A 14,920-nucleotide genomic window follows, 5' to 3' on the forward strand; every position below is an offset into this window, starting at 1 on the left:
CTCCCTTCCCCTCTAAGTAAATAAACAAAACCTTAAAAATGTTTTAAAAACCTAGAAACTGCAAAAGAAAAACACTGGCAAACTGAAAAAATGAAACGGTTCTTAAAAGACACTGACGGGCACCTAAGACCTCACCCGTGCCCCCGGGAGGGGACGCGGCACCTCCAGGCGCCGGAACACCCCCGCCGCCGCGGGCCCGCACTCAGACGTCTCCAAGACGCCCTCACGCGCAGGGAGCCTGGCTCGGCCCCGCGGCAAAGGCGTCCTCGCCCGCCCTCGGCCCGGGCAGAGCTGCGGTCGGAAGACTGGGGTTGGGGGTGGGGTGGAAGTGTGGCCCCTGTGGGTGGACAGAGCCTCCACCCACCGGCTTCTTTTCGACAACCAGTGAAACCCGTGAACCCCGGGGCCCCGGGCCCCGCCCGAGCCTCACTGAGCCTGCTCACAGGCTCAGCTGCCACCAGCCGCGCCCGCCACGCGCAGGGACCCGACCCCCGCGTGCCGCCCGCGCCCGGACACTCACTTGTCGGCCCCGCCGGTCAGCTTGCGGATGTAGGCGTGGAAGGACATGTGCTTCACGGGCGGCTCCAGGTGGTGCAGGTAGTCCTCGTCGAATGGCTGCCGGGACACGGGCCGCCCGGTCACGCGCCGGCGGGGCCTGCCGGGCCGGGGGCCGCGCTCCCGAGGGGCAGGGAGGCCAGGCCCACGGGGCCAGGACGGAGGGGGGAACGGGGGCGGGACAGGGGCTCTCACTGCCCCTCTGGGCCAGAGCCGGCCTCTCCGTGGGATGCTAGCCATCTTTCCAGGGTGAAAATGGGACCTGGAGCCCCACTGAACATGAAACACCCCAGGCCAGGGGAGTGCTAGCAGGACTCTGCCTGCAAAGAGAGTCGCAGGACGAAGCCAACGGACCCTCCTGGGGAAAACCGGGCTGGCCTTCTGCCAAAGTCAGCGTTGACCAGGGACCAGGCGGCATCACCATGGCAACCCTCAGTCTCCCCAGACAACGACCCAGCAGCGGGCATGAGCTCGGGGCGGAGCAGACCAAGACGACAGGGGCACGAACCCGCCCCACCCAGCTCTGGGCCGGGCCCCACAAAGCCGCCCGGAGCCCTCGGTGCCCTCGGCCCTTTCTCACCGAGACGCAAACGCCCGAGCCGCTCACAGCCCGCCCAGAAGGCCCCGGCCGCAACCCCCACGGCCGCCTCTGTGCAGCGAGCTCGGGGCGGGGGACCCGGACACGGGGCAGCCGTGCTGGCAGACTCACCTCCAGAGGGACGCAGTGCACGCACTTCCCCAGCGGGCCGTGGCGGCACCTGAGAAGACAGGGGCGGGCAGAGGAGCGCACGCGGTCAGCAGGCCGCCCTCCTCCCGAGGCCTCCGGCACTCGGGCCCGCCCACGCGCAGCGGGCCGAGGGAGGCAGGCTCGGGCGGCACACGGGGAAGGCTGCTCCCGACAGCCCGGGTGACCTCGGTGTCATCAGGAGAAAGCTGACCGGCAGCCTGCCATCTCAGGGGTGCTGAGGGCTCAGAGCGCTGCCGGCCCCGAGCGGAGGGGGTGGACTTAGAGCCGTGTGCACAGAACGCTGGGCAAACACCGAGGAAGGCGGTCCCCGGACGCGGCAAACGCCAACGGCGGAAGGAGGACCACTCGCATCCGGGGACCGCCCTGTCGCCCACATTTGGGGGAAAAGCGTGGAACGGAATCTGGCTGTGCGGGGCTCGCCGCTTCGGCCGCTGACACCCTGGACACGCCGCGCCGCGGAGGTGCGCCCAGGGGCCGAGGGCGGTGGCCGGCTGGTGGGAGGCCAGAGGTCCCTCGGGACCCGCCCAGAGCCTCTCCCAAAGGGCTGGGCTCCCTGACACACCAGCCCTCCCTCTGGGAGCAGAGACGGCCGGTCCTTCCTGACGGGCAGGCTCTGCGGCTGGAGGACACGCCGGCGTGCCCGCACACGCATGTGTGCCCTCAGCGGGGCTGCTGGTGAGGCCTCGGAGGCAAGGACGGGGCGGCTGGCGTGGCCACCAGGGGGACGCGCACACAGAGCGGGGGGCCGGCTGGGGGCTCCGGCGTCCCCGGGCCGCAGCATCAGCGCTGCCACGCGGGGGCGGGGGGCCTGCAGCTGCCCCCCCCGGGAAGAGCCGCAGAGGCCCGGACTGAAGCACACCGCCATGCACCCGCGCCGGCCCGGTGACCGGCCGGCCAGCCTGCCGGGGCGCCGCCTGCAGCCGCCGGGGTGCTCACAGGAAGGGTGGGGAGAAAGCCCGGGCGTGTGAGGCGGGACCCGCTGCACCATCCCCGCGCGAGGTGACAGGGACAAGCACCTTGCACGAGTGGGCAGCCAGGTGTCACGCTGGGGTTCCACCCCGCCCCGTCCTGTCCCGCCCTAAAGCCCCCTCTGCACAGCAGGTCCCTCGGGGGCACCTCGAGTACAGACTTGGTTTAAGGACCCTCGTCCTCTCAAATCTCTCAGTTCCCAAAACCCAGAAACGTTCAAGTCCATGGGCACACACTCTGAGGTCCAAACCACGGCGACGGCCACAGACAACGGAGTGGAGCTGCGTCCGCCAGCAGAGGACCGGCTGCACACCCGCCCGGGCTCCCTGCCCGCCCAGCCTCCCCGCCCAGGGCCGCCCGGCACTCACAGCTGCGGGTCGCGGCTGCGGTAGATCTTCCCATCCTGCCGGCTCAGGTACTGATCGATCTCGTCCTCCACCACGGGGGGCGCGCCGGAAGCCCGGGACCTCGGCGGGGCGCCCGTGTCCATGTCCGAGGAGGGCCCGGCGCGGCTCGAGGGGAACAGGAACAGCAGGTCGCCGTGCCTGGGGAACGGCAGGCGTCAGCGCAGCCCGGGGCCCCGAGAACCTCGGTTTCCAGCGCTGGGAGACCGGAGCTCCTGCCCCACACCTCCGCCCCCCCGCCAGCCCCTCAGCGCCCCACAGGTCCACAGCCGCGTCCCCGAGACCCCCAGGCTCCCACAGCCGGGCCTGACGGTCGGGGGACAGATGTCCACACGCCGTACGACCACACAGGGTCAGGACGCCGGCCCAGCCCATCCACGGGTTCCTGGCCGCAGACTGGAAACCCCGTCTCGCTCCCCGGCCGGCTCAGCCTGTGTTCACGGGGACTCTGCGCATCCGTGGGCCCGGGCGGCTCGGACGCGCCGCTCAGGGCTGAGCCGTGCAACCACCCCGCGGGCCGGCTGTGCGGGCAGCTTCTCCCCCGCCCCTCTCTGTGCACCCACACCCCCCCAGTCACCCCCAGCCCCGGGTCAGCTCCCCGCACTCTGCCCGCCCACAACACACCCTTCCGCCTCGCTCCCTACCTCCCGCACACACCCCCACATGCACACGTGTGTCACTCGGGACCAGGGTGAGGTTCCCAAAGACACGCTGTTCGCGTCCGCTTTTCCCGTGCAGCACCGCCTCCCAGGGCGCAGCCACACACGGTCTCGTCTGACCGGCCGCTCCTGGGGCGGCTGCGCGGCCTGGAGGACAAGGGGGGGGCGCGGGCAGCTGCGGCCAGGGCCTCGGGACACCTGCCCCCCTCCTCCCCTCCTGTCCTCCCGGGGAGAGGGGGCGCCAAGCTGCGCCTGGGGCCTTCTGTGCGTGGCAGGGAGCAGACGCCCCCGCGCACCCTCAGCCACGGACCCCAGCTCTGCCGCCGCGTCGGCTTTAATGCACGTTCATTCTCTAGAACGCATTGCCGAGTGCTGGAGACCGTGAGGCAGCCCCGGGGCCCACAGCACCAGCAGGAGCCCGAACAGGGCTGGCGGGACGCAGCCCAGCGCCGCCCCCGGAGGCCCCACCCGGGAGCCTGGAACGGGGCTCGAGGCGGGGCAACCAGGTGAGGCCCTGGGCCCCCGGAGCGGCTCCGTGCCCAGAACCGCGCAGAGCGAGGCGCCTGAGCTGTCTCGCGGCGCGGGCAATCCCAGGAGGAGCCCCACCATCTGCACAGCAGGGGGGGCGCCACCTGTGCACCTGCAGCCCGGGGCCAGCTCCGCCTCCAGGGCTCCTTGAGTCAGAAAGACAGAAACCGTCTCCCAGAAACCGTCTGGCCCCCCGCGCCCCCCCCCGCCCCGTGCCAACAGAAGCAAACGCACGCTGTCTCAGGAGGAGGGCCACCAGCCGGGGTCCCCTCAGAGTTCCCCAAGACCCAGCTGGTCAAACGCAAGTTCCCAAGGAAGGCCACCAAACGTAGGGAAGGGACGGACCACCGGAAGCCAGAGTGGGCAGAGACAGCACTGACCGTGCGGTCAGCCAGGCAGGGCAGACGAGGGGTCTCAGAGGCACAGGACGCGCTCCTCCACCTGGCCCGTCGGAGCAGAGCACGACAGAAGCGCGTGGTGGGCGGCAGCAGGAGGCCCGTGCACCCTGGGAACCCTCCTGCCGAGCCTGAGGAGCGCCATGGCCCTCCGGGGAGTCTCTTGGCAAGAACTGCAGCGTGGGCAACGGGCCACTGCAGGTAGGTGGGCGGGCGGCTGGCCGGCCGGCCCTCCTCCCCGCCGACCCCGCGGGCCCCCAGGCGGAGCCCTGCGCAGAGCTCCAGGCCCCGCTGAGCAGTGGCCGAGAGCGTGCACGGCCTCAGACCAGGGACCCGCCTGGCAGGCTCCTGCGGGTCGGCCACACCAGCGCCCCCGACGGCAACCAGAGTCCCCGTGCCCGCTGGCGCCTGGCGGGTGCGGCTTGGTGGACGGACTGAGCGCCGGCCTGCGGACCCAAGGGCTGAGGGTCCGAGGCCCGGTCAGGGCGCAGGCGGGGTTGCAGGCCAGGTCCCCAGCAGGGGGCGCTCAAGAGGCGACCACGTGAGAGGAGGCCACACGGCATTTCCCTCCCTCTCTTCCTCCCTCCCCGCCCCCTCGCCCTGAAGGTGAATGAAGCCTTTTTAAAGACCAGGGCGGCCGGAGCCCCTGGATGGCCGGATGGCTGGGGTCCGCGTGTGCTCCACCCCGCCCCCCCGGGGCGCTCACTTGATCTTCAGCAGGTTGAGGGACTTGTTGGAGGCTGCGGTGATCTCTCCAGTCTTGTTTCTGTTGATGTAAACCGAGAAGCCGTTGTTCTGGAAGCCAAACTCCTTCGCCACCTGGAACGAGCCCCGGACAGCAGAGACTTAAACCAACGTCCAGGCCCGACTGGCGAGGCTCAGTGGGCTGGGCGTCGCCGGCCGTCTCCGGTTCAAGTCCCGGCCGGAGCCCGCGCCTGGGTCGGGGGCCGAGTGCCCGGCCGGGGGCGCGTGAGAGGCACCCGGTCAGTGTTCCTCTCCCTCTCCCTCTCCCGCCCGTCCTCTTTCTCTCTAGAAGTAAATAAACAAAATATTTTTAAAAATGAGCAAACTAAAACTAACTCAGAATCAACGTGTCATTATGAAATTCTAAAAGTGGTAAGAAGTCACCTTTCTTAGGCAGGTTTTTATATCAGATGTACTACAGTAATATTTGATACTATATGATTTTTCTCAAAGCTAAAAGGAGCATGTATAAAATAAACCATCAGAAAATTAAGGCCATAAAATCTGTATTCCCAAGTGCAAAAAAATTAGGACTAAAGACTAAAAATAATGGCTTTGACTTTTCTCTGAAACTGCTTAGATATAACTGAAATTAACCAATTGTAGCATTTTACCAATTCTGCAAAAACTACGCTTTTTCTACAGACAAAGTACCGCAAAGTGTCACCGAGAATGAGGACTCTTTCGCCAGGATGTAAGCCTCGGGGGAGTTAGACACTCCTCAGGGTCAGGCACTGTTTCCAAAAGGGGCAGGGGGCTGCCCCACGACCAGGCGACCGCAGCCCCCGCCCCGCCCGCGCTGCAGCCCCGCTCTGGGGAGAGGTGCGGGCCGTGGGGCACACGTGCACACTTCCTCGCGGCACGGCCGTGCGTCTGAAGGCACGGAACCCACCACAAAGGCACTGGGCTTTCCAACGAGATCTCCGCGGAGCCCCCCCCCCCCCCATAGCGCAGCGGAAACCCGAACACCTTTCCGTCCACACCCTCGGCCCTCCGGCTGTGATCCTCCCCCAGCCATGATGGCTGCAGCACGGCCGGCCCCGGGGCGGGGTGAGGTGCTCCGGACACTGGTCAGCGAAGGCGACAAGGGACAGCAGCGGCGCGACGCCGTCCCTGGGAACCGGCGTCCAGGCTCCGGGAGCGCGCCCAGATGGCGACGGCCCACCGGACGGGCGGCCGCTGCTCCCTCATCAGTCGGCTGCCCCTGCTTCCCAAGCATTTCCGGGCAGGCATTTTACTTCGTGGGCAAGAGAAGTTCCCAGGTGCCAGGAGGAGAAGGGGCTGCGTCACCCCCCCACCCCCCCAGGGGCCCAGGAAGACAGGCCTCAGGACCGCCCACGGGAAAGCGCAGGGAGGGCCCGCGGTGGCTCACAGCGGCCTCAGGGCAGCGCTGGCGGCAGGCAGGCAGGGCGCTGGGAGGGCGCAGCCAGGAGAACCTGCCCGGGGCGTCACAGGAGGACGACTCAGAAGGAACTCGAGAGAGACGCGTCGGACGGGCTCAGAGGAACCAGTGCGTGCCCGACCCTGCGGTCACCAGAGTCACACACACCGCCATCCTCACAGGGCGCAGGGCACACGGCACACCAGGGCCCAGGCCCCGAGCTGCAGCCGGCACTGTCCGCGGCAGACAACACCCACTCTTCGGACAGGCGTCCGAGGGCAGGACGGCCATCTCCCAGCTCACTCACGGGGCACACGTGGGCAGCCAGGTGCTCCGTCACGGGGAGCAAGTGCACACCCACTGACACGAGCACTGGGGCAGGGGGCTCACGGGGACGTGGCAGGATGGCAGTTCCCAGGAGCCGGGGGCCGGGGTAGGGGGTTACTAATCTTAGTGGGGGGGACACAGGCCCAGGTCTGCAGGCGGGCAGCCCTGCAGGTGGGCAGCCCTGCTGGCGGTCACGGTGCTGGCCACACAGAGTGAGCACCCTAATGCTACCAAACTGCCCACTGGGAAGTGGTTTCTGTGCAAGGTGCCAGGTTGTTCTGATGAGTTTTTAAAGAGATGTACGTCTGAAAAATAAATAAGTAAAATGAAAAGCTGTGAACGCATTTCCAGGCGCAGAACCACGCCCATAACCTCTGGCAGGTGGAAAGAAGCAGGCCACACATGACCACACGGCGGGGCGCCCGCCCGGCAGCAGCAACCGGCGGTGCACCGGCCCACAGGGCCGCAGGGCTGATCACGGGTCACTGCCCGGCTCGTGTGAACCTGTCACTCAGCTGCCCGGACCGGCCCCCTGCGGCCCCCGACAGTCCTACCGGACGAGCCGTCCACTGTCAGCCAGGGGAAGTGGGGTCTCGGCTGTCAGGCCAACGCTCAGAGCGGGCCCCCCAGCAGCAGCGGGCCACTCGGCCGGGCCGGAGGGTCCGGAAGGGCCAGGCTCCGGCTGTGCCGTGGCGGGAAGCCCGCCCGACCGCCTGCACCAAGGCCTTTCTTCCCGCGTGTGCAGGAGACGAGTGTGTGAGTGAAGGGACTTCCCCGTCAGCCCGAGAAGCAGTGCACCTGAGCACCAATGAACCCCTGAATGGCAGGGGCAGGACGAGTGGGCCTGACAGCAGAGTCCTTGCTCTCAGCGGCGCCCCAGTGCCTCTCCTGCAAGCCGACGACGACGCAGGTCCGCCGAAATGCGGCCGTGACGCGGTGCCGTCCCGTCTCGGTGCACGCGCATGTGCAGGCACGATGACGTGCTAGGTCAGGGGTCACTGCTCGGGGCAGAATTTCCGGGGACTCTCCGTTGCTTCTTACACTTTCCCGCACGGCCTGAGCCCCCCGTGCCTGCTCTGCCGGTGCCGCGGCCAGAGGAAAGGCGTGCAGGGCAGGGAGAGCAGCCCGGAGCCAGGGGTGCCCATTTCTGAGGGCTCCCGAGATCTCCCCCAAGCAATGGCCACGGTGTGGGTGGACGGCATCAGCGACCAAGCAGCCCGAGGCCGACTAAACCTCCCACCCCCAAACCCTTCCCAGGGCCCGCAGGCGACAGGAGGGCCCAGAGGGCAGCACCTGGGCCGCCCGCCGCCCCCACCACCCGAGGGGCAAGCTGACGGTGGTCAGCTGCCACTGAAGAGCCAAGAGCAGAGTCTCAAAGCACCGTGAAAACCCAAGAGGTCCTCCTCTCTTCCGTTGTCCACCGCACCTAATTCTTTCCCTTCACAGCCAGGGTCCCGTGAGCAGCGCTACTGAAATCTTGATAGCAACCACCTTTTAGAAACCAAATTTCCGCCCTGGCTGGGTAGCTCAGTTGGTCGGAGCACTGTCCCGACACACCAAGGTTGCGGGTTCCGTCCCCAGCCAGGGCATCCATGGCAACACAAGAAACCACCAATGCATGCACGAGTGAGTGGAACAACAGAACGATGTTTCTCCCCCAAATCAACTTGAACAAACCAAAACCCCAAGTAAGCACCGTGTCTTCCCCACCAGGTCCCAGCCCCAGTGTGACCACCAGACAACCTCTTCACCCCCTAGGACTCCGGCTCTCACCTTCTGAAATTAAGGAGACCAGACCATGTCACACCTAAGATTCCCTCCGACTCTTAACCACCTGTGAGTTCACCATTCCCGGCTCGTGAGGAGTGAAAAACGTTACTTTTTATCATTGCAAAGGCACTGCCTGCTTGCAGCAGACTCACACGCCACGCCACGTGGGAGCAGAGGCACACACCCCCCCCGCCCCCAGTGAGCAGCCCGATGGCGAGGGCCTGGCTCTGGGGGCCACACCCCCCCACAGCCACTCCACGCGGTCGCCGGGTCTCCAGCAGCGAGACGCCCACGAAGCAGTGCGAGGGGCTGCATCCCAGCGAAACCCGGTGTCCGAAGACGGGCGTCCGGCCGGAGGGCTGTGGCCTGCCCCCCAGGCTGCCCCTGCGGTCTGGCGGCGCTCTCTCCCACCTCACTCTGTGCTCGCACCACAGGCCAGCAGGGCTTTCATCCCCCAGGACAAGGTGGCGCCGTCCTGTCGGGGGTCTAGCAGCTGCCCCCTGGGCCCTGGCCGGCGGCTCAGGTGGCCAACTTCCGTCCCCATACGTCACTCACTCACGAACACTGCTCCCGAGGAAGGCTCTGCACTTCCTGTGGGGCCGTGGTCCTGCAGCCATCGCCATGGCCCACCGCAGCACAGCCCAGCCCTGGGTCCGCCCGGCCAACCGGGGCGGGAGAGGGCAGCGCGGGAGACCAGCCCGGGGGTGGCAGACCAGGCAACGAGGACCCTGACAGGTGAACACCCAAGCCACAGGTACCTTCTTCAGAAACATGGCCGCCGTCTCTCTCTTCGTCGCCGTGATCCGCTTCACGCCATCTGGGGACTGCACGCGGATGATCTGCAGAGGCAAGACAGACAGACAAGGCGTGACTACAGGCGAGGGAGGAGGGAGGCCGGGCTCTCTGCGGCGTTCGGTCCCTCCAGCCCCACCCTCGCCGGTGCAGGGCCCACCCTCGCGTCCCAAAGATGGAGCGTGGCTGCAAAGAGGCCTGTTGCCAGGCAGGAGGGTGCCCTCGGGGTGCTGCTGGGGTCCTCGACCTCTCAGCCCTTACCTTTCACTCGGAAAAACACAATGGGACTTCCAACCGTCGTTCATAAAAAATGTGTGTAGATGGGAACGTATATGTATACAGATACACATATACACACGTGTACACACACACACACACCTGAACCCATCTTTCCCTTTAGGGTTACAACACAACAGAAAGAAGGGACACCGCCCCGCACACGGACCCTGAGTGGCTGGGTCCCCCCCCACAGGCCCGGGTACGCGCAGGCTCCGCCCACAGGCCCAGCCCCCGGCCGACTGACCAGGATGAGGACGAGGATGAGGAAGCCCTCAGGTCTGCCCCTGACGTCCTCACTTCCTTTTTCCCCCGGGCGGGGTGGGGCGGGGCGGCCACCTCCTCTCCAGAAGGTTAGAACAACTGCGTCTGGGTGACCCCCCCCCCCAGGGCAGAGCCTGGCAGGCTTCTAAGGCAGAGTGGGCCACCTGGCGGCCCCTGGACGAGGAGTGCCCCTTCCCTGGGCGGCCCCCTCCCCGCAGTCCCTGCACTGTGCTCTGGGTCCAGAAAAGGCCTCACGGACTCGCGACAAAATGCCACGGCAACTCCCCACGTCCCGCCCACATCCCCCACACGACCGGAGACCACCCGGTTCCCCAGAAACAGGTTCCCCAGAAACAGCGGGTCTGTCCCTCCCGGTTCCCAGCTGCCCGCACTCGACGACAGCCTCCGCCCCCACGCCGCTCTCGGCCCCTCCGGCGGCTCTGAACCGTCCTCACGAAGCCCCGGCTGTCGGCAGCACAGAACACTCTCTACTTTTTGCTCCTTAACCACAGTGGCCCACTCCCTCCCTCACCCCGGGGAGGGCAAACTTGGAAGCTCTTAGCTTCTGACTCCCAGTCCCTTCCCCTCTGGCTCGACTCCTCGACAGGCGTCCCGGGCACGAGGTTCCCGCTTCCCCGTGTCCCTGTCTCAACTGTCTCCACGGCTGAGACGCGCTCAGAGGGAAGAGCCTCTCCCTGCAGGGACTCCGGGGCGGCCCCTGGACCTGCTCCCTGGGCGAGCTCGGGAGCCGCCCACTCCGAAGGTCAGAGGTGCTCGGCTGGGGACCGCTGGGAGGCTCGGGAAGCTACTCGACTCGACCGGCGGCAACACGGCCGAGCGGGCCCAGTGTCCGCGCCAGGCCCAGGGTCTGGCTCCTTCGGGGGGACGCTCTGGCTTGGCTTCTACCACGGGCCACCAAATGCAGCCCTCAGCAAGGCACAGGCTGGCAGCAGGGACACACAGCCTCCTGGTAACTCGGGTTCCTGCGTCTACGAGAACATGAGCTCAGGAAACTCCGTGGAGGAGTCTGAGAGTTGGTGAGGTGGAAATCACTGACACCCACAGAAACTCCTAAAAGACCTCTTTCTAAACTCCAGAAAGAAAAAAAAAAACCCTTCTGAATCAACTTCCAAAGGGCCGGAGCTAATGCCTCCCAGTCTGAAAAACTGGCCAGGGGTCCCCCTGCGCCTCCCCCCACCCCGAGTCTGGCCTCATGCACACCAGCTGGCTGGCTTGTGGGGGCAACTTCAGTTCCGATCAGCGCGCGGCTGCGAAGGGAAGGCGTGAACGCAGACTCGGGGGCCAAGTGTTAATCTGCTCCAAGGACAAGTCACCAGCCACTACTGACTTGTTTTAAAGGAGTCAGGTTTCTCTTGGGCCACCTGCAGGCTGGGCCTGCTGGCTGGAGAGCTGAGCAAGGCGTCACGACGGGGAAGCTTCCTCTCCAGCTGCGACGGGCGTGGAGGCGGCGCACACACCCGCCCACCCCTGGGCCGGGCCGGGCGCACTTGTGGCCCAGGGAGCACCCCACCCCCAGGTCCCCACGGCCACCCAAATTCTCCTGTCCAGCGGGTCTGCTGATTTTATTTCCTGCCACGTTGACTTCGCAGGGGAAACCTTCCACGAGTTAACGCGCGGCCGGTGTCATGGTTTGCCAGTAACTTTCTTTTCTGGAAGAGGTAGAAGAGGAGCGCGCCGAGCCCTAATTCCAGGAAGTCAACTTCCACGACGTCCCTGTACAGACAGGGGGCTGTCAACCCTTCCTCGCCGCAAGGAGTCGGCCGGTCAGGCTCCCGTCTCCTTCGGCTCGGCGTCCTCCCCGGGGAGGGGTCTGCAGGGTCCCCGCGCGGCGGAAGCGCTCCCTGCCTTCCAGAGTCGTGACAACGCACCGACCGGGGCGGGGGCGGGGCGGGGCGGGACGGAGCCCCGCGGGGGACGACCGGCGAGCCCCCGCCGCGGGGAGACTGGGACGGAGGCGCTGCCGCGCCGCCAGATCCGCCGCCTTGCCCGGCCCGCCGGCGAGGACGAGGCTCGGGGACGGGGACGAGCCGAGCGGGGAGGTCGGGGACCCGGCCCCGCAGCCAGGCCAACGCGGAGGGCGGGCGGGCCGTGGGGGCCCCCACAGGCCGCGCCGGCAAATCTGCTGCCTCATCCCGGCGCCCGCTCCCGCCCGCCGCCCGACTCACGATGCTGTCGGCCATGGCGGCCGCTCCCGCGTCCGGGCTCAAGCCCCCGGCCGTCGTCGCCGCCTTCCTCCCCACGGGCCTAGCAGCCCCGGCCCCAGCTTCAGCCCCGGCCTCCCGCCGCCGCCGCCACCGCCGCTCCAGCTTCGCCGCCCGACAGCCACAGCCGCGACGTCCGGTGCCTCAGCCAACTGGTTCCCCCGGCCGCGCAGCTCCGAAAACTGGTTCCGGCCGCACCAACGGCCGCGCCTGCGCACCGCGGCCCCGCGCCCGCCCCGGCTCCTCGCGCCGCGCCCCGCCCCTTCCCGCCCCGCACGCGGCGGAGAGCGGGCACCCGGCCGCACGAGGAGCAAAACTTTGGGGAGACAGTTTTACGTACACCTCAAACTAATATAAAGTAACACTGAGTGTCAGCCGTAGTTGAAAATTTTTAATTTGAAAATGTCTTAAAGCAAAAAAGAAACAAGCCCTGGCCGGGAAGCTCACTGGGTTAGAGCGTCGTCCCGACGCGAAGGTTGGGGTTCGATCCCCGGTGAGGGCACGCACGGGAAGCGACCGACGAATGCGTGAATGAGTGGGGGAACAGCAGGGCGATGTTTCCCTCTCTCTCTCTCTCTCTCTCTCTCTCTCCCTCTAAGATCAATTTTAATTTTTTAATTTAAAAATTTTTTAAATGAAATAGGACTTTATTGATGACATGTGACTGTTACTAGAAACCCAAGCAAACCGAGGAAAGTCCGACGAGAAACAGGAAGAACCGTTGGTGGGCTGTGATTGGGCGCGTGGCAGGGCAAACGCCTCACTGGTCGCAGAGACAGAGAAGTGACGTCAGGAGGGTGGTGGTGTGCCTAAATGGGTTTTTCAAAAAAAAGATTTTGTTTATTTATTTTTAGAGAGAGGGGAAGGGAGGGAGAAAGAGGGAGAGAAACATCACACTGTGTGGTTACCTCTCCCATGCCCCCCACTGGGGATCTGGCCCACAACCCAGGTATGTGCCCTGACTGGGAATCGAACCAGCGACCCTTTGGTTCACAGGTCGGTGCTCACTCAATCCACCCAGCCACACCATCGGGGCCTAAACGTTATTTTAAAAAGAGAGGAGTTAACTTTTCCTGAATGTAACCTAAGAAAAACACATGGATTTTGGCTGTCTTTTAGATAAACGTTTCTTTGCCACAGAGATACCGTGTCCCACAGCGGGCCACCAGCGCCAGCTCCCCGCACCCACCTCCTGCGCTCCAAGGCCTCGGCTCCCTTCGAGGCTCCGCCTTCCCGTCCTCAAGCAGCGGAGTCCGGACAGGAAGCTCCGCACTTTCATTTCGAGCCAGGCCCCGCGTGTTCCATCCTGATGTCTGTGATCGTAAAAAACTCGTGCACCCATCCAAGAGGCTAAAAACCTATGCATTTTAACCCCTGTGGTTCAATTTCCGATTCTGTTCATTTAACTCTGGTACTGGAAAACGCTGGGAAATTGTCACTGTCATTTCCTCCCATCCCCACCTGATTTCGTTGTGACCGGCACCGTGACAGTGCTTGGGGCACCGTCTCTTCCACGGTCTCAGTCACAGCAGTTACTTGAACTTGAAGTATTCATTCCCTCACCAATTACCCACGTTTTGTGGGCATTATACCCGGGGTTATTATACCCACTGTTGTGTATGTAATCACTATTCTCACGTATAATGCACATCCTTATTTTTCCCCAAAAAATGTGGGCAAAACGGTGTGTGTTATACAAGGCAAACTACGATACCATTCTGTGTGTCGGTTCTGCCCGCGGCGGCTCTCGCGCTGGGGACAGAGCAGGAAAGAACCAGCGCCCTGCCCTGGCGGAATCCGCCAGCAGGAGGCTGACCAGACGCACGTCAGCACAGAAATATGTGATGTCAGGTTCTGGCCCGGGCCTGGCCCGCAGCCCAAGGGGCGGACCTCCCCGAGGGCAGGCCTGAGCCAGTTGCAGACTGACGCAGGGATCTGAGGGCAGAGTGCACAAGGGTGCGGGGAAAGCAGGCGCACAGCCCCAGGCGCCTAAGGGACCACGGAGGCCCACGGGGCGGAGTGCAGGGGCGGGCGGGTCCACTCTGACTTCTCCTGGTTCTTCGTGGACAGAATGGCTGCTGACATTGTCGCTTCTCTTGTCACCAAACGTATTTCTTCCAGGGAGGCTAGGCCCCTTCCTGGTGAGCCGCCTGGGCGTGACCATGTCGGGGCACTGCCCGGCGACAGCCGTGCCACCCTGTGACACGTAGATTACCTTCCCTCTCCAATTCGGCACCGCGAAGAAACTACACAGGTTTTTTACGCTACATTCGTAGCTGTGTTTGTTTTCTGGGGCTGCCGAAACAGGAGACCCCAGGCCAGGGGGCTTAGCCTGGTTGTCTCCCGGGGCCTGGGGGCTGGAAGTCTGAGGCCAAGGTGCCCCCACTTGGTTTCTCCCGAGGCCTCTCTCCTCGGCTTGCCAACGGCCACCTTGTCCCCCCGCCTTCCTCCTGTGTTCAAGTGTCCCTGGTGTCTCTCTGTGGGTCCCAGGTTCCTCTTCTTATAAGGACACTGCAGTAGGGCCCTCCCTCGTGGCCTCATTTAAAGTTGACGACCCCTTCACAGGCCCCGTGTCCAAGTCATGTCCCGAAATCCTGGGGTTGGGACTTCGTCACATGAATCTGGGGAACACCATCCAGCCCACAGCAGTGGCTGCGGTGACTCTCTCCGTCCCAATATCAGGACAGCACTGAGATGGGGTGAGGGAAGGGAGGTGACAGCTGGCCCCCAAGGGCCTGGCTTTGGAACCAGATGCAGCCACTGATGAGGCTTGGGTGTCACTTTGGGGGAAGAGCTGAGTGACAGCTTGACTGTACATGGTCTCGTCTCCAGGTCCCACCCTTGCCCGGACCCCTGCCTGCTGGGCTGCGAGGGGTCCTTTTATTT

The 14,920-nt window shown here is 65.1% G+C and overlaps 1 protein-coding gene and 1 long non-coding RNA gene across 2 annotated transcripts in view; both read right to left on the bottom strand.

Moving 5' to 3' along the window:
• The window catches only part of NPLOC4 (NPL4 homolog, ubiquitin recognition factor), a 29,749-nt gene extending 17,548 nt beyond the window's left edge, over positions 1–12,201 (bottom strand). The window contains exons 1-6 of the mRNA XM_045836133.1: positions 11,999–12,201; positions 9,239–9,319; positions 4,965–5,077; positions 2,641–2,817; positions 1,265–1,313; positions 521–615 (exon numbers count right to left, since the gene is read on the bottom strand). Of these exons, the coding sequence (XP_045692089.1) occupies positions 521–615; positions 1,265–1,313; positions 2,641–2,817; positions 4,965–5,077; positions 9,239–9,319; positions 11,999–12,013 (530 nt within the window). The 5' untranslated portion in view covers positions 12,014–12,201. The remainder of the gene's footprint in view (positions 1–520; positions 616–1,264; positions 1,314–2,640; positions 2,818–4,964; positions 5,078–9,238; positions 9,320–11,998) is intronic.
• Positions 12,202–12,591: 390 nt separating this feature from the next.
• Positions 12,592–13,821, bottom strand: LOC123816920. The gene is made up of 3 exons (XR_006785354.1): positions 13,749–13,821; positions 13,224–13,347; positions 12,592–12,843 (listed from the first exon to the last, which is right to left on the bottom strand). It is a non-coding gene; the product is annotated as an uncharacterized LOC123816920 (long non-coding RNA).
• Positions 13,822–14,920: the final 1,099 nt, after the last annotated feature.

The sequence above is a fragment of the Phyllostomus hastatus genome, unplaced genomic scaffold, assembly GCF_019186645.2.
Source record: "Phyllostomus hastatus isolate PE091 unplaced genomic scaffold, TTU_PhHast_1.1 phas_contig_210, whole genome shotgun sequence".
In the NCBI taxonomy this organism is placed as follows: Eukaryota; Metazoa; Chordata; class Mammalia; order Chiroptera; family Phyllostomidae; genus Phyllostomus; species Phyllostomus hastatus.